Raw genomic sequence first — 19,254 nt, 5'->3', positions numbered from 1 at the left:
CATGTCGTTAACTGTTTAACGCTCAAGGTTACAGGTAACGCACTTGTGCACATTTCTCAAATTGGAGTCAGATATTAACGAGTCAATTATCTCCCTGAACATCTAACCAGAATTGAATTGGGTTTCCCAAGCCGGGGACAAACACCAAGCGTCTCCGGCCTTACGATCCTCCTACCTACAGTGTCAAGCAAATGTCATCAGACCTTACGTCTCCATATATCCCTCTCAAATAGTATCTCCTTTAACCCTTGTGCTGCCTTCGGGTCACATGACCCAAAGGTTCATAACGAACCATCGTTGTGTTTACCCAATTTTACCCAATACAAAAACAAATACAAATAATTATCTTTTAACCTTCGCAATGTGGAGGGTCTGAGACAGCCCGACGGTTAAAAGAAAATGCTTCACTAGTAAAGTTGTCGCAATACGACGGTGGGTCACAATGACTGATGGGTCAGAATGACCTGAAGAGAACACAAGGGTTAAAACAAACAAACCCCCAACATCTTCTAGTTTGTCAGTAACAAATACTCACTCTTCCCCCAGGGTAATAAAAAAAAGCGTAGACTTTGTTTGGGGGGCTCTCTTATCTGCTGACATAGAAAGTTGAACACAGTATCATTTTATACAGAATAAAAAGTTACATCTTTAACTTTTCTGACAGGTTTCCTCCTGTCGGAGGAATCCTTATCATACTAACAATAACAATAGGTTTCCTCCTGGCGGAGTTACCCTAATAATAGGAATACTAACAAAAACAATAGGTTTCCTCCTACCGGAAGAACCGTAATAATTAAGAATCACTTTATAATACAGAGACAAGCTACAAATGTACTTGGTTGTATTACATTTTATTAAAATGGCTATTATACAAGTAAAACATTTTAAAACAAAGATGACACAAAATACAAATGGCATTAGATTTTATCACTATACTGTGCAACAAAAGCGAGTCGTGAAAAACGACTACTTTGGGTACAGTACTGTATTCTTTTTCACTAGGTATATAATAAGCATAGCCATTTTGTTAGCATCACAAACCCCAAACATAGTCAACAGTCCTAAAGGATGACATCCTGTATAGACGCATTACATCCACACAAACAAGCTGAGTAGCATAGGGCACAAATCTATTGCAGCAAGTCGGTTCAAATACACTGAGTATAAAGACCTTACTTATGGCTCTGCTTTCTCTTATTTAAAATATAGGCCAAAATGTACAATGTGAATATAATGTATATACTGTATATGGTCAACAATTTCTTTTTCATAGGATATGGTGTTTATGCATGGGTTCTATGCAAAAGATGTGCAAGTCTTCATCAATTAGGTTTTATAAACAGTCTATATCTGCAGGTCATTTCATTATCTGAGACAGTAGAGAATTAGGAATATGGGTAAAAGTTGAAGGGGCAAAGCAACAGCATCTTCAGATAACAAGTTGAGGACGCACTCTCAATGGCTGTCTTTTTCTTTTGTAGTGTCTTATATTTAAACTGGACATTTGAGCTGTATAAATGATTGGCCATCTTCTTAAAAACAAACAAAAAATGATAACTGACAAAATGAGAGAGGAACTAACTATAAATAATTCTAAAAATGAGATTATTAAAAAAATATACTACTACAACATAAACTGAATGAGTATTGCTTAGTTTCTTGCATCTCTCCTTCATGTACTCTAATGTGTGGCCACACACACACATGCTGAAATACAACAACTTGTAGGTGAAAATATTTGGGAAATTTACAAATGCAAGACGTTCAAATTTGAAAGCTAGCTTAGTTTACAGTATCTAGCTTTCAAACAAATAAAATATTCAATTATTTCTCAATTGGTAACTCGAAATGTATTGTATTCAATATATTTAAGACTCTGGGGTATATTCCAGAAAGAAGGTTTAACAAACTCAGAGCCTAACCCAGATCTCTGAGATGATTTACCCTAAGATGGGCAACTCAGACTTTTTGGTTCCAGAACAAGCTGATGATTTCATATTTGAATTATTTCAAGCAACTCAGAGTATGTCCACTCAGAGTTAAGCGCGTGCATTTGTCGAATCAGACACTCTTTTGGCAAAACTCTAAACACATTCTCATTCTCTAAAACCTTTTTTCACTGTGATGCACTTGGGCTGCAAAATGGTAAACACAGGCGTCAAACAGTAAACACAACTACAGCACAGTTGTAGCAATGGAATTGGCCTGTGGTGACATAGGTGTGGAGTGTTTTCAAGGCTGGATCCAGCACACCAGAAGGTTTTTACCCCGTTTTTTCTCTGTTTGTTGACAGTACCAAATTGTGATGGTTACTGTTATATTTTCAGTAATGATGATGTATGATGTATTTCAGTAAATGATTTACTGAAATACATCATACAAATACATCTCTTGGTCAGTGGAACATCAGTAACAGGTGGGTACATGGTCACAGGTGAATAATGTTAATTGTAGGAACATTATCTAAATACTCATTGTAATACTATTTGTAGGCAATAAAGAACACCAAATGACATTTACAGGATTTGTCTTTAGTTCAGTGCAAAAAAGCACTTGGTCGGCTCTGAGTGCATGTCCACGGTGTATAACATTAGCGATGTAAGGACTGACAATTTTGCTAAAATAAATTATGGAGTGTGACAAAAACCAGTAACGTTCACTTAGGTATTCATCAGGGAATTAAATCACATCTAATCGCGATCTTATAATCCTCTCCCGACCTAAGGCTAAGCAAATTTAATTGGGTGTGAGATCGATCGGCTGAACCAGTAAAGGACACCCAATGTCTGCCAACTGTATCAGGCTCAGAAAGTGTAGGTTTTTTATGGAAAACATGCTAGTGAGCAGGTTAGTTTCACAGAGTCAGTTACCATGGATACTAACCAAAAGTTTGCGTTGCCTCTCTTTCTGGAACGGAAAACCCAGTTATCCTAATTTCAGGGTTACCCAACTCAGGGTTTTCACTAAACCTGCTTTCTGGAATACCCTGATGTACTTGTACAAGTGAAATGAAATGTTAAACATGAATTGGTGCCAAAAGCAAATGATTTTCTTCCACACGTTGTGAGTTGAATGATTTCTTGATTTAAAGACAATAATTTTATAGAGATAAGCCTGAGGTAATAAAAAAACAAAAACATTTACATTTGTGCAATTACAAAAACAACAAAGGAGGGGTTTACAATTATGGTTCAACCATCTATTTTTACAGATACCTAATACTCTCGGTAATTATATTTCTCAATAAGCAACATTAAATTACAATACTGGTAATTGTTCTTATTCCTGAGTTCATTTTTTTAATTTACAATCTTAGATTTTTCTTTTTGTGAATCCTAATTTGTGGCTCCATTAAGTTAACCATTTTCTTCTTTTGAGAACTAAGACTAGACCTTAAGAAAAAAAAGGTTTCTCTCCCTTACTTTAAATAGTTCTGTATATATCATAAGACAACATGTTAGGCCCCCATGGGAAGATCAACTTGCATGAATGTAGAGTTACAAAGTCTGTGAGTTACAAATGGCTCAGAGCAAAATATGATGTAACTAAAGTAAACATTTCAGAAAATAAGCTACTATTTCACTAGAGAAGTATTTAGTTTAGATCATACTTAGCCTACAGACTTCTACATATATTAAGAGGTAGCCTTTTCCCAATCTCTCACTTGAATTAGACAGTTACCCCTTGGTATGGGAAGATAACATTTGGTATTTTAACTTTGTTGTTACGCCTAAAACATAAGCTTGATTATTCTCCCAACCAAGTCGTCCTACACATGATATAGTTCCTTTTGAATAGGCATCGGGCCTGAATTTGAATCGGAGTAAATATGATACCTCTGACAATCAGAGAGAAAGTGTGTCATGAAGCAAAAAGTGTTTCTCTAATATAATGTAAATATATTTTGTTCCCTTTCCCCCCTGAATGAATCTATTATACTGCCATCAGAGATGCATAATTCATCAAAAAGTATGACAAATATTTTCCTGTTAGTTACTTTGTTGTGCTTTCGTTCCTGTCTGAGAAGCTTAGACTAGAGACAGGTGAATGTTTGTGAAGGAGTCTTGAATAGACTACCCAGCCTGACCTCACCCAAATGGGGTGTGATCAGGGGATGTGTGCTTGCTTTTTATTAACCAAATGAGGAGAAAGAGGGCATTCTGGAAAACATAGTGGGAGTGCAAAAAACAATTCTGAATGACATAACAGAATGGCAAGAAAAATGATGAAATTACAGTGACATCCTCATGCCATGCTGCTGGTTGGCGTGCTCTGTGTGCTGCCAATGCTGGCATTGGCACTACTGTTTTCAGATGGGGAGGGGTTGGTGTGGACTGGCTGTTGTTTGGTCAGAGAGCACGGACATCCTAGAAATAGAGAGGGAGACAATGAAATGTGGAATGCATAAAGGTGTAACACCGTGTCCTAAGTGGATGCGACGGGACGCGAGTGACACAACTAAAAACAGTTTGATTGCCTTGTTTTCTGTTGGAATGTCCTAACTGGACGCGAGCGACGCGATGCTGCGCGACACAAGACGTTTTGGCTGAACATGTTGTCGGACGCCCTGTTTCTATTTTTTGTCGCTCACGTTGAAAGCTCATAGAAGCGTTCAAGCTTCAAGTCATAGTAACGTGGTTAGTGTACATGACGTCATAGAAGTGAATTTGACGGATTCAGTGTGGACAGAGAGTGTCCAATGCTACGCGACAGTCGTACGCTCGCATCCAGTTAGGACACTGTCTAAATCCTTTAGGGATGTGCGTCTCCATCTCAATGCATTGCCAACAATCCGATAGATTAAACTACTTAAGTGATACAATACAATTCACCCCATTGTGATGCACTGCAATTTGACAAAGTCTGATTCAATGAGATATGATGCGATGCAAGAGAATACCATGCTATGCAATTCAGTATGATTCAGAATGAGAGTTTGATTTTATTTATTTGGTTCTTCTTCAGAAAACAAGTCATACATTAACTTGTGGGAGTCAGGTGGCTGAGCGGTGAGGGAATCGGGCTAGTAATCAGAAGGTTTCTAGTTTGATTCCCGGCCGTGTCAAATGACGTTGTGGGCAAGGCACTGGGCAAGGCACTTCACCCTACTTGCCTCGGGGGGAATGTCCCTGTACTTACTGTAAGTCGCTCTGGATAAGAGTGTCTGCTAAATGACTAAATGTAAACTTAAAGTGCAATTTTTACTTAAGATATTTGTTTGTCTAGTAATATAACTTTCATTTATTCAGTTTCTTTTTTACTTTCTTAAAAAATTATCAAAAAAAATAATAATCTTTTGTAGTACAAAACTATTTCTATGACTAAAGATTAAATAAAACCAGTCCTGGATGTAGTCTTAAACCAATCCATCTTTCCTGTTCTATGTCTCCAGTTATAGACATAGAACTCCTCCTTACGACATTTAACAGTTAAACAATTAACAGTTTTTTACAATCACTATGACAATTTCAAGTCTTTTAACAAGTTTCCTTTACTCTTGACACAGTTAGCACAACATCCGTCTGTGTTGGCTACACAATTAACCCATTTATTGTTGCTTTGACACAAAATGCATAGAGTAAACACAAATTTAAAATGCTTGAACTTCTTTTACACACAAGCTAAACCAAAAACAAAACAATTTTTACTGCCCAATTTACCAATGCTTTCACACTGTATGTCAGAACAGATAATATGTTCAAAACCTAACTTATTGGCTAAAGTCAAAGTGAACAGCTGTTCATATTGTGAATTGAAACACAAATATATCCCCTGTATTTTATTCCATTGCTACTGAGAAACAGCTGGTTGAAGTTATGCAAATACTGTAAATCACAGCTGAATCCCAACTAGGAAACACTCAGGTGTTGAGGTTCTTTCAATCGCATGACCATATTGTATATACAGTAAAGAGGACCTCTTTGGGCTGATCTTGTGTGGAAAAATAACAATATAGAGCAATACGAAGAAAGTAAGAATAATACCTGCACGAGGAAGAGGAAGACAAGTACCAGGACAAGGGAGAGGAGTGGGACAAGGGCAAGGGAGAGGAGTTAGAATGTGTGGTGAAGGGCCAGACCTAGGGTAACTGATGAAATACTGTAAATGGCAGCTATATGGCTAAACGGCTTCCCGTTTCCGCCAGGATAGAATTCAAGGTCTCCCTTCTCACCCATCCCTACCTGAAAGAACTACTAACCCCTACAACTACAGCACGATCCCTCCGCTCAAATAATTCAAACCGCCTCCATCTCCCCAGGACTAAACTCAGCACCATGGGTGACCGGGCTTTCTGTTCCGCCGCTCCCCAGATCTGGAATGCCCTCCCCGACCATCTGAGGGCACCTCAAACCACTGAGACTTTTAAAAAAGGACTAAAAACATTTCTTTTTAGCATATCTTATGAGTTTTAATTGTCTAGTTGTATTTATATTGACGTTTTACCTTGTTTTATAACTCTTAACTGTAGCCCCTTGAGATCTGTTTTCAGATGAAAGGTGAGTTAGAAATAACATTTATTATTATTATATTGCATATTTCTTGCAATAAAGTCCTGTTGCAAATGAAGCCTTTACTGCAGCAATTATGTTTCTGTCTACTTTTTTTCAGTACAGTAACCGTACATTCTATAAAGCTACTCTGAGATGGGTCATTCATTTTTTGTTGTGAATTTCTGCAGCAAAAGAAACAAAATGCATGCATTTACTAAACCCAACAAAACAAATATAGCTGCAAGCAGCAATGGAGGGGCCAAGCAGTCCAGGGGGGTATTCGTCGTAGCTCGCTAAGCGGTTTAGCGAGCTAATTTTCAGGCTAAGATAAAAAAACGCCCCTCTTTTTGGTTCGTGGAAGCAACTTTCGATAAATCACCATAGTAACATATCAATTAGCACTAACCTGCTCCAGAGCAGGCTAACGTAAGTGTAGCTGGATAAGCTTGCCACACCCCTGGAAAATAACATGGCAGCTCCATTTTTGAGAGACCCAGTTGACCAAGGAGCTATATTTTAGTTCGATTAGCTTTCCATACCAATAGAGTTCTTCGCGAGTGCCAAGATCCTTTATTTCACACGGATGAGTTCTTGTTTGAGCGATATCGATTCAGCCGACAAGGACTCATTTATTTGCAAGACCTTCTCGGGCCGTACATTGCAAATATCACACACCGAAGCAAGCTTTATGCTTTATTATGAGTTTATGCTGCTGTATGTGAATATGTAACGCTATGTTTTAGGAAATGTCGTCTTAGCTGTTGTGCCTGTGCTTTTTATATGTTTCACTGTGGGAGAGTGGGAAAGGTCATATCGATTCCTTTTTATGTCTTGACATGTGAAGAAATTGACAATAAAGCTAGCCTACTTGAAACTTTAACTGTGCTTCAGACTCTGCATAGCCTTGAGGTTTTTTTGCGTCAGGTAGGCTATAGGCTACATTTTTTTACAGTATAGGCGATGCAGAAAACATTGGCAAAGCCGCAGATGCATTGCTGTAAGAAAAGTGTACTTGGCGCTTAACCAGCTGATGAATCAATTCATCATATTCCCTGGCCATGTCCCAGTCAATGAAATCAAAGAGGGATTTACACATAGGCCTACATACACATATATAGTACATGATATAAGCGCAGTAGCCCACATATATCCTCATAAGTGTCTATGAATTCGTATCAATTAGATACTCTTTGGCCTTGTTTTTATTTAGCCTACTTATTCTGAAAGAGTTGAGATCATTATTTTAGCAAGATATCATTCGATTATTAATTTCCATTAAGCCTACTGCCAGCAGGCACATTTAAAGAAATGTGATCTGATTGATTGGGGTAATGAGGCACTTAAGATGAGCCTATACATTTCCCCAAAACTTTCGCATTTATAGCTTATCGCCAATTTTTTGCCAAGCTGCTTGTCTTGCTCTGGCAGCGGCGGTGTTTGACTTAGCCATGATAATATGCTTATTGTCTTCGTAGAGACAGACTCATTATAATAGTTTGCTCGGATGGCGAGAATAGCCTATCACCGCTCTCTCTTTCGTCTTTTCCGCCATCATACCGTTAGAAAATCACGGTTTTGGTGATCGACCTTTCCTGCCTTTTGAAGTAGGACGTGCACGTGCAATTTCCCTGATAAGTTTAGCCTGATTGAAATTAACCACATGATTTGGATGCGGATCAGCCGTTGACGAACCGATATTTGCTGTTCTCACTCATCTCGCTAATGTTAACGGGCTAAAGGGACAATTGATTAACTTAGCTTCAACCCTTACGACGAACGGGGCCCAGAGCAGGACATGGCCTCCATAGCACTTGTGTAACAATTAAGTCACAACAACCTGTTGCACTCATGCAACACACCAAGTTTGGTTGAAATATCTGTTTGCGTTCAAGAGTACTGAGAGTTCAGTGTTTTTTCTGGTATAACACTGCAGGCCTCCTCTGCTCCTCGTGGGAACGAAGGAACCGAAGTTTGGTGACAATCGGACAAATGGTTGCTGAGTTACGCTCTCACGTCTCGTTTGGCGGCTTTGCCGCCACCTTTGATCGGCTCTACCGAACAAACGTTTTTGAAAATGGAAAATCCATCTGATAAATTTTGTGCAGCTGGGTCTGAAGATAATCTGTGCCAAATTTGGTAATCATTGGACACAATTTGGGGCGTGCAAAAGGTTTTTACACTTTTACATAAAATCCAAAATGGCGGCCGCGTCAATTCGGTTGTTATGAAATATTATCGATGGTCAGGCTTGGGATCTCACAAGACATCAAGGGACAAATAAATGACTTTATTGAGGTAAAAATGTCAACAGTTATTAGCCAAAACAAGTTTATGCTTCCGGCCACGCCCCCTTTTAGTCACGACACAATTTTTGGAGGACATCCTCATAATAAGGTTCTGAGTAGGCGTAACAAATTTGGTGTCACTGCCTCAAAGAACTGCTGAGATATGACTTAACTTCCTGTTTGGTGGCTTTTCTGCTGAATTTGATTGGCTGTCACGGACAAACGGTTGTGGGGATCACAATTCTTTACCATGAATTTTGTGAGGCTTAGTCTGAAGAGCATATCTGGTAATTCTGAAGAAGATTTGACAACAATTGTAGGAGGAGTAGGCTTTCAAAGGTTTTTGATAAAACCGGAAATGGCGGAAAATCTGTATAACCGGAAATTGACGCCATGGTGTGCGTTGAACTCGACTTGATCCAAGGAATCCAACAGTACCTCATTTTTGTCAATCGGACATGCGGTTCAAAAGTTACATGTGTAAACACAAATCCAACTTTGACCGCTAGAGTGCTCCAATGGGAGACATGAAACTTGGTGAAAATAAAGAGGGGCCTGTACTTAATGTGTGCCAAATTTCACAACTTTTTACCATACGGTTCTAGGGGCTGCCATAGACTCCAATGGGAGAAGATGTGTAATAATAATAGTAAAGAAAAGGTAGAAACACTTATGTGGCTCCGCAGCTTCGCTGCTTGGCCACCAACAATACTACCAATTACAATAGGTGACTCGCAGCTTCGCTGCTTGGCCCCTAAATAACAATTATTATTGTTTATTATCATTTGATGCTGGTAGTCCTTAGTTTTTTCATTCATGGAATATTTTGCATAATAATACATAAATGAATGAATTGTTATCCAGTGAAATTAGGGATTTATTAGCAAGGGGGTTTAGCACTTTTGCAAGGCACTGTATTCATTAGGGATGGGACGTCTGGCACTGACGCATCGATGCTTGTGTTGCAAAACCAATACGCACAGTTTCGAAAAAGTGGTTTGGAGCTTGTGTCAAATTACGATGTCACGTGATTGATGACGTTCAATGCTTCAGACGTCACGAACTGGTTCAAAGTTGTGGCGCACTTCTAAACAACAACAAACAAGTAACAAATCCTGTTCCTGAATAAGAACTTATAAATGTTATCAAATAAGACTGTTGCACAAACACATTCCCCCGAACCCCGTTATGGTACACTGCCTTTTCATATTGCACAAGCACATCCCCACTGTCCCAAGTATTCCCCTGATTCACAATACATATCACAAATGTAAGGAAAGAGACAGCTATATAAGCAGAGTGGTCGTGTAGGCTACTACTCTGTATCAGCGGTCATTTAATACTTCCATACACTTAAGCATTCTACCGCCCTTATGCTGAACATTACAAAGTGTGGTGTAGACATTTATTCATTTAGCAGACGCTTTTATCCAAAGCGTCTGCTAAATGCTAAATGAATAAATGTAGACTAGTTGAACATCACAGTAAAACATATTTATTGTATGAAAATTACACAGTTCTCAAATACACATGTATGGTTTTAATGAATGAACACGAATATTAGACCATCACGTAGCCTTACAAAAATGAACGACATTGAATAATTAACAGGCGAAGTACTGGTACATCTCATTCAGTTTAAACGGCTGCTATAATTTTAGCTGACCACTAGATGTCACTGTGCTCTCCAATTTCAATGCGCCAATAGTTCGGCTCTTTGGTTCGGCACAATCCGGAAGAAACCACCAAAGCTTCACAAGGCATCGTTTGCCCATCCCTAGTATTCATGTCACATTCTCATTGGGGGCTGAGCACCCCTGAACGTCTGATCCTAGAATCGCCCCTGTCCGACACCACACTTGCTGAGCAACAGCGCAAACACATGCAGGGATACAGTAGCTAACAACGCTAGAGCTTACCCGGCTCCATGACGCCGGGTAAGAAGGGCTCGTGAGACAGCTCACCAAAAGAACGAAGGGGAACCCACTTGTCTGGCAGATAAAGACATGTTCGTAGGAACCTAGCGAAAAATAGCCTAAACATTCCAAGACTTTTAGCTACGGTACTAATGCTGAGGGCTCGCTGATATCGCTGTCTTACTAGAACGTGGTATCTATGCGTCGTTGCTAACGTGTGCTGACGTTGTGCACACCCAATAAATTCAAAATTTGGGTTAGGGTTAGGGTCATCTGTTGCACCTGGTTTGAAACATATTAGCATATTATTTCATGTAATTGTACACGATACATTAAGGATTGACAAATGAAGACCCACCTTTGCTATATTTAAAGATTGCAAGCTACTGGGACGTTTATATTGCATGTGTGTAACAATGTATCAACTTCAATATATTAACGTTTTCAGTAAAAATCAAGCTCAGACGCATGAATGGAAAAAGCATAGGCCTACTTGTAAACCACTCTGATCTGTTGTATTATAGCTGACCAACAGCGCAAAGACTTGGACAACAAAGCTGACTAAGACAATATTTTTTTTAGCTAACTGGCGGCTACCACTACGGCACTAGTGGCTGGACGACTCGGTGCTTAACTCGGTGCTTTGGACAACAGCTAGCAGATAATGTGCCGTGTTTAACAGCTAGGCTAACAGCTAGTAGCAGATGTGCTGGGGTAACAGCTAACTGACTTGCTGTACCTGCCACTCGTAGACTGGTACTGGAAGACTAACAAGGTACTGTATAGCTAGTTCTAGCTAACATTTGGGTGACAGTTTACAAATGTGCCGTTCTACCTGCTACTCGTAGACTGCGTTCTACCTGCCACTCGTAGACTGGTACTGGAAGAATAACAAGGTACAGTACTGTATAGATAGTTCTAGCTAACACTTGGGTGACAGTTTAATCGGCCGTTCTACCTAGAGCTGCCACTCGTAGACTGGTAATACACTGTATACAGTACCTCCCCGAAGCGGTCTGAGCGAACTCGCAGCTGTATGACTCACAGCTTGTATTGTAGCTCTATGCCTTGTTATGAATGCACGCGTGCACGTCCTTAGTTATGAACGCACGCGTAAGGTGACGTCGACGTCCTGACGTTTCTGACTGTGGCTAGCTAGTTATCCACCGTTAGCTTCACTTTTCGCCACAAAAACTTAAATCAAACCTAAACCATCAAACGGAACGTTCGCGCGAATACAAGGAACTCAATCGGGACCAAGACAAACATTTTGACACCGACGTTGCCTATGTTGTGCAAAGATTCAAGTTTTTTTAGGGGTGGGAAAAGAAGAAGAATATATATGTGAGAGAACAAAGGTTGTGCCCTTGCCGAAGGCAAAGCACACCCAATAATAAGAAAAGGTAGAAACACTTATGTGGCTTCGCCGCTTCGCGGCTTGGCCACCAATAACTAGAGAGGGTACAATTTCTGGGGAAATTGTAGGGTGTGCTTGCTTGCGTCGGTTGCACAGGGGTCCGTTTTTGAATGACATTTTTACAACTGATATTTCTGTATATTTTATATAAAAATGCATACTTATTATTTATAAAGATTACATAGATTTAAAAGCATTTTTTTTTTGCTGCTCATTTACAACTCAAAATACGAGTGAAGTGTAGAATTAAATATGATGTCTTCTCATTTCCCCTGCAAGAGGCAGCCTCATAGCTGAATCAAAACGAATAAATTTGGCAGACCGGTGTAAAAATTGACCTAATCTCTATGATTTAAACGTCCTTTAAAGTTTTCCCTTCTCGTGATATTTTCAGGCATTTAGCCTACTCATATTGCATTCATTCATTAATAAAGAACCCCCTTTGAAGATTATTCTACGACGTTACCGGCAGTAGAAGATGGAATCGTGATTCAAACAGTACCATCTGCTAACTGAAAATATGCCCCCAAAAACGTAAATAAGCTTGACATTTATTTAGTGGAAAATCGCTCATTCATAAAAAGCTCACTGGTAGCGATCAGTCAGTAACAACGCAAAATGCGATATAGCCCTGTGTGGAGAAGCTGCCCCGGTAAATTCTACTACTACAGTACAGTACTAGACTACTGCTGTGTTCGTCTTGGTAGCGATTGCGTTGGTTGAATTGGATTTAACGTTCCGTTGTACGGTTTAGGCTGAAATGAATTATTTTCATGAACAGATTGACAAAGTTTAGGCTGTGGCAATGAAGTTAAGGTTAGTAGTTAGATAGATTTTTGATTTAACTAAGTAAGGAGAGTGCCGAACATGTTCTGTCGCCGTTTGACTTCCTAAACAGCTGTGTACTGTAGATGTTTTCGTAGTGTGTCTCGCGTAAGCTACAGCGTTGCAGTGAGCTAGCTACACTGGTTTGAAACCACAGGTAATGGTAATTTCACCAACAAATCGTTTACTAATGTCAGAATAAATCCTACAACGAAAATGTATATGTGAGGAATGATTATTTTAACGATTGAAAACAGATATATCATAGACCACTGTAGTATTTGTTGCCCGGGCAACACAGGCTAATGTCATGATGCTAATACTTCAGTGAAATAGTAGACTACTGTTTCCGAAAGTAGATGTACTTCCTTAATAATATCAGCTTATATTGTACAGTACACATCACAATTGTGTGTCATATCACAAAGTAAAATGAGTAAATAGTTATCACCCTGGCCTCTTTGCTTGTGGCGTTTCTGCAGCTGCCTTGCAGTAAAGCTATAGTTAGTCTAGCTATCCCCCAAGTTAACATATGCGAAATGAATGTTCTGCCAAAGGTAGTCACGCGTGTTTTCGTGACGTTAGTGACGTAGTGACGTTAGTAACGTCAGTGACTGTGGCTAGCAAATTAGCCACCGTTAGCTTCACTTTTCGCCACCAAAAACTTAACTTCAGCCTAAACCATGCAACGGAACGTAAATAAAAATACAAGCAACTCAATCGCTACCAAGATGAAACTTTTGACACCTAGGTTGTCTATGTAGGCCAAATATTGACAAAGATTTAGGGGGGCAAAAATAAATAATAATAAATATATATGTGAGAGAACAAAGGTTGTGCTCTCGCCGAAGGCTTGAGCACACCCAATAATATATATGTGAGAGAACAAAGGTTGTGCCCTTGCCGAAGGCAAAGCACACCCAATAATACTACCAATTACAATAGGTGCCTTGCAGCTTCGCTGCTTGGCCCCTAAAAATGTAGAAAGGCTTCAAAAGAAACTGCATTGCAAAACACAATTTATGATCCATATACTATGAGACCTGACACATATATAAAATAATGCAGTTTCTGTAATTCCAGTTGATTTGTGTTTGAGCATGAAATTAACCGTTTTGCCAATTGTGTGTGGTAGGTGTGTTGGTGCGTTAAGAGTTTAGGAAACTTGTTAGAAGTCTTGAAAAAATTGTCATAACGATTGTAAAAAACTGTAAGGATGCTCAGGATTAACAGTGAAGCATAGTGTAATGTGCCGTGGCTACTGCCAGCAGACGGATGTTCATGACACTTGAGGTAGGCTGACTCAGCAATGAGCAGAAGGCAGTGGTGTTGTTTCTAGGGCTGAAAGATTAATTGCATTTGCGATTATATCGCGATGTGACAAAACGAGATTTTGTAATCGCAAAGGCTGCGATTTTACTTTGGTGCACGTTACACTTTACCTTGACCTGTACGATGGCCTCAGGCTCGACAGAACCTGACACTACAGACACTTTGCCAATTTTGCCTTTAAAAAAAGATGCTGCGCAGTGTCAAGTATGGTGCAAAACCTGCCTGGCTAATGTTGCTAGCTCACAGGGCAACACCACCAACCTAATTCGGCCCTAAAAAAACACCACAAAGCCATGTACAATGCATAGCTAAAATGCCGAACACCAGTGTGTCAAATAAACCAAATAACACCCGACAGGATCACTGATCGAAATGTTTCAAAGCCTAACTCCATATTCATGTACGAAATTACTCAAGCAGTAACAGCGTTCATCACAAAATATATGATGCCCCTCGGTGATACACATACAGTAGGATCACTATGGCTGTCAGTGCCATTATGTTTCTGTTAGGCTACTGACTAGATCAGAAATGTTCAAACAGTGTTTCTTTTTCTTTCAAGATTTAACCTTTAGATGCGTGAGTTCTAAATATTTCCGACGGCCCCCACAGCGCAAGTTTTTTTTCTCCAAAACGGTAGCTAGCTTTAGTTAAGAAAGTGCAACGCACATGTTGTTAGCCTACGTTTAGCTTTCACCAAATGTTTTCCTTAATTTTTCTGAACTTTGTGTGTTATGTTGCTGACTGGAGATCAGTAGTATCTATAAATCTATAACTGTATAAGTCATACTATACAGTTATTCGCCCGTCTCTGTTGAATATTACAGAACATAAAAATCCTAAAATAATAATCGCATAAATAATCGCAAATGCAATATTGGTAAAAAAATAATCGCAATTATCATTTTTCCAAAATCGTTCAGCCCTAGTTGTTTCTATATATATATACTATTTATTTTTTAATAACCTGGTTAGTTCTTAAATTAGTCATGCTGCCTGTGTACTTTAAAGCAACATGGCATATTTTCACATTGCATGCGTCAAATTGTCCATCTCTCTTGAAAAAAGTGTCACCAAACAGTTGATTAATAGCAATTTGGCAGACTTTGTAGGTTTTGCTCTGTGATAATCTCTGACTCGCACTCAACGCCTCCAACTTGTGTGCAACCTGGCCAAGAGACATGACCAGAATTGGCCACTGCAGTGGAGATGAGAAAGTGTGTTTGAGAAACAGTTTAGAAAGAAGGAATCAATCTAAATATTTAATTATCGATCACAAATTATTAGTCACATGTCTAAATAAGAAAGTCATCGGGCCTATGCTCACAATATTATATGACTAAATTGGATTTTACCGATGCAATCCAAGTTCATCCCAAATCCGGTGGAACTTTTATACCAAAACTCTGATGAGAATCGATGAATCTTACCATCCCTAGAATGTTATGGTTTTCAAGTGCTTAGTGTTGCATTAATTCTAAATATGCGTAATATTAGCTTAATTAATGTAACTGTATGAGAATTGCTGTCCAAATCAATTAAATAGTATTAACTTAGCAGCAGTATTAACTTAGCAGTTTCAATGTATCTCTCACCTGAAAGGTTTGCAGCAGTTGAACTTATATCCAGTCCGGTGGGATATCCTGTATCCAATAACAGATAATCATACAATATCAAAATCATTTAGAGAAAGATTGCATCACAATGCAATTAGAATATTCTAGCCATGCTAGGCCTTCTAAAATACACACTCACCAGTTCGAATCTTGATTAACCACAGAGCCCCAATGAGGAGAACTCCAATCAGGAATCCTCCAAAGGCAATGCCCAACACAGCCGAAAGACCAAAGTCAATACATGGTCCTGTAAAACATACATAGAAAACACACAGATGTAAAACACACGTCTCACAGATATAAAATACTATCCCGAAAGCAAGTGACCATTTACGAACGCATCGCCAACAAGAGTTTATGTTGCGAGTAGTGTTGCTTTTGTCAACGAAAATTATGGCTAAATGTAGTCATCAACGAACCTTTATCACATGACGAAAACAAGACAGGCGCAACGTAAATGCAGCAGGGGCGGCTCCAGAATATTTTCAGTGGAGGGGCACAGGGGGGAGCAGCCGGGAATTGGGGGGGGGGGCATCCAATTAAGTAAAGAATACAAAAGTAATGTCACCACTGACTTTTTAAATTCAATTAATGGGCATTATAGCAACACAAACATTTAGTTTCCTTAAATTGCATGATATGAATGTATATTTACACCTTGCTTTTTAAATGTTTTATGCCAAATATTCATCATACAGTATATTCATTCCTTCTAGCCTGTGGTTAAAAACACAAAAACATTTTTGTCAACAAATATTTTTTTATCAAAAGAAACCTACAGTGGGTCTCCTTATCACAATAAAAAGATACCTCAAAAGCTTAACTTTATTTTCACTGAGAAGCGTATGAAGTGCTCTTCTGTATTTTCACAAACAACATAGCAGTTAGTATATCAATTGCACCACGACAGACTGAGGTGGCTTTGTTTTACAGTGCTTAAGTGTGATGACATGGTTGCGTTTTGACGTTTTTGATACATTGGGTTTCATATAACATTTCTATTTTGAGTATACTTGTATGTTGCAAGGCTTGCTATAAAAATATATGTATGTTCGTACTCGGAAAAAGGCGCCTTTTTATATTCCCCTCAACTCCGCCATCTAGTGACTTTTTTGTGAACTGATCTGCACTATCTTCAATCACCAGCACATATTAGCTCTATATATCACATAGATTTAACAACAAATTTACAGAGCTGCCAACTCTCACGGTTTCACCGTGTGACACACGCATTTCAACCATTTCTCACACTCTCACGCCACACATTGTATATCTCACGCTGAAAAGGCAACGCCAAACAAGTAGCCACGCTAACGTTGTAAACAGTAATGGACGAGGCGCAGGTTAACGGAGTGAAGCATCATTGACGCGCAAACAGCCGTGTAAACTCGCCTGGGGGGGGAGTGAAGCTCGCGATACCGCGAGCTATGGTCATTTGACCATAACTTGCTCAGTTTTCAACCGATTTTGAAACAGTTTGGTTTGTTATCAACGTCAGAGATGTCGTCATGTCACTGCATACTTACGAATAATTATGTTTTTTTTTATAGAATAGAAGTATGCAGTGGCATAATGACATCTCTGACGTTGATAACAAACCAAACCGTTTCAAAATCGGTTGAAAAATGTACATGTAGCATCAACACAATGTTATGAGTGAGCGAGTTGACTGTAGCAAGATGGCCGCCATGTGCGGACGTTCGACTCCGGCAACACGGATGAGACATCTACCCTTTATATATCTATGTACATGCCAGTGCCTTCGCTGGTACATGACAGTAGCTAGTGGTACGTGACAGCGCCTCTACTGGCACCTAGCGGTACGTTCCAGTGGAGCTAGTGGTACGTGACAGTAGCTAGTGGTACCATAGAGTTAATATTACTAGAGGAAGCAACTTTTGTCTTCCAAGATGGCGTCCCCATTCATTTCTATGAAAAGTGCTCAGTGGCGCGAGACCGGACCGCGCCATCTTTCCACTTCCGACTCTTCCGGTCTAGCTTTAAACAGTGGCTCTTTTTTTCCCTAGCTCCGAGACCTCGTGCATGCTTGCAACTAGCTGTACACTTCATACTTTGCGACAACCAGTCGCGAGCATAGATTTATATGGTTGCGAGCGTGTGAGCTAAGGCATTGCAGTGGCAGAATGGGGTAGCCTGGCTCAGCCCTCCTACGTACTTCCGCTCAATTTTATTTTTGCTTCTGTACATAAGTCTGGCCATGAGGTACGTAAGTCAGATTTTTCAGGTTGACTTTCCACCGGCGAATCAGCGAACAGAGGGAGTGGCTGAGAACGATGACGTTGATGTTGTGCGCTAGCTTGTGTTGTAGTTCCGTAATGACGGCGGAGAAAGATGCGAGCAAAGCCATTCGGTCCGTTGTGGAAACGCTGCTGAATATCCAACAGCTAAAGCCGGAGTAAGAACAAGTTTTGCTGAGTTTTGTTGGTGGCCATGATGTTGTGGCCCTCCTCTCCAGGGGTTCGGGAACAGTTTGATTTTCCAGCTACGGCAGCTAGCTCTGTTACAGTAGTGGTGAAGGAATTTGCTAAGGCGAACGCTAGCAATTGGTTATGGCAGATCAGAGTGGCTCTGGGCAGATCCAATAGTTTTAAACTTCAACAGAGTACCCGCCTACAAGGAAGTCAACGCTTGTCAATGGAGCGAGGCCAGACTCTCTGTACAAATGCAATGTACGAGAGTCTGGTTAGGACCAGGCTAAGAATGGGGTACAAGTCCGATAAGAATCAGAGACATGATGCAAACTTTACGGAAATGTATGCTGTCACTGTAGAGTATTCCTTTCACTTGGTTTTTAGAAATAGGCTATAGGGCTAAATATAGGGCTATTCTAGATGGAACTCATCACATATGTTGCTTTTTTTCTTGTGATTTGAGTATGATTTCCAATGCATTGTATCGGTGATAACGATGACTATAATTAAATGTATAGACCAATTATCACCCTACGTCACACGACTGTCAAGCATGCTCAACTGCGCATGTCGGATGCAAAAGACGAACTTCTCCCGGGTATAATACACTTGGAGTGTCGATCAGGTCATCATATATCTCTGGCCACTGGATTTCAGGGCTTGACATTAACTTTTTGAGGCACTTGTCCTTTGGACAAGTACATTTCCGTTTCATTTGTCCATGCACAAAAGTCACTTGACCCCGATACCTTTAAATAGCCTGACCAAGTGATCGGGCAAAAATAGCGTGGCTAACGGAGGTACTTTCTCAGGCAAATGACAAATGAAACAGGCTCGGTTAAAGAAATCAGAGATGCTGGCTATCTTCAGCCGGCTTGTATCTACAAAAGGCAGTCCTCCCTGACGTTTTTAGTGTAGAATGGAGTGAACGGGCAAAACT

The 19,254-nt window shown here is 39.8% G+C and overlaps 1 protein-coding gene across 1 annotated transcript in view; it reads right to left on the bottom strand.

Annotated features, from left to right (window-relative positions):
- Positions 1-834: 834 nt before the first annotated feature.
- The window catches only part of eng (endoglin), a 109,093-nt gene continuing 90,673 nt past the window's right edge, over positions 835-19,254 (bottom strand). Inside the window, exons 12-14 of the mRNA XM_062484713.1 lie at positions 16,022-16,129; positions 15,862-15,909; positions 835-4,367 (exon numbers count right to left, since the gene is read on the bottom strand). Coding sequence (XP_062340697.1) covers positions 4,246-4,367; positions 15,862-15,909; positions 16,022-16,129 — 278 coding nt within the window. The 3' untranslated portion in view covers positions 835-4,245. The remainder of the gene's footprint in view (positions 4,368-15,861; positions 15,910-16,021; positions 16,130-19,254) is intronic.

Source organism: Osmerus eperlanus, chromosome 18 (assembly GCF_963692335.1).
Source record: "Osmerus eperlanus chromosome 18, fOsmEpe2.1, whole genome shotgun sequence".
NCBI classification, from domain to species: Eukaryota; Metazoa; Chordata; class Actinopteri; order Osmeriformes; family Osmeridae; genus Osmerus; species Osmerus eperlanus.
This window is presented reverse-complemented; position numbering and strand designations above follow the sequence as displayed.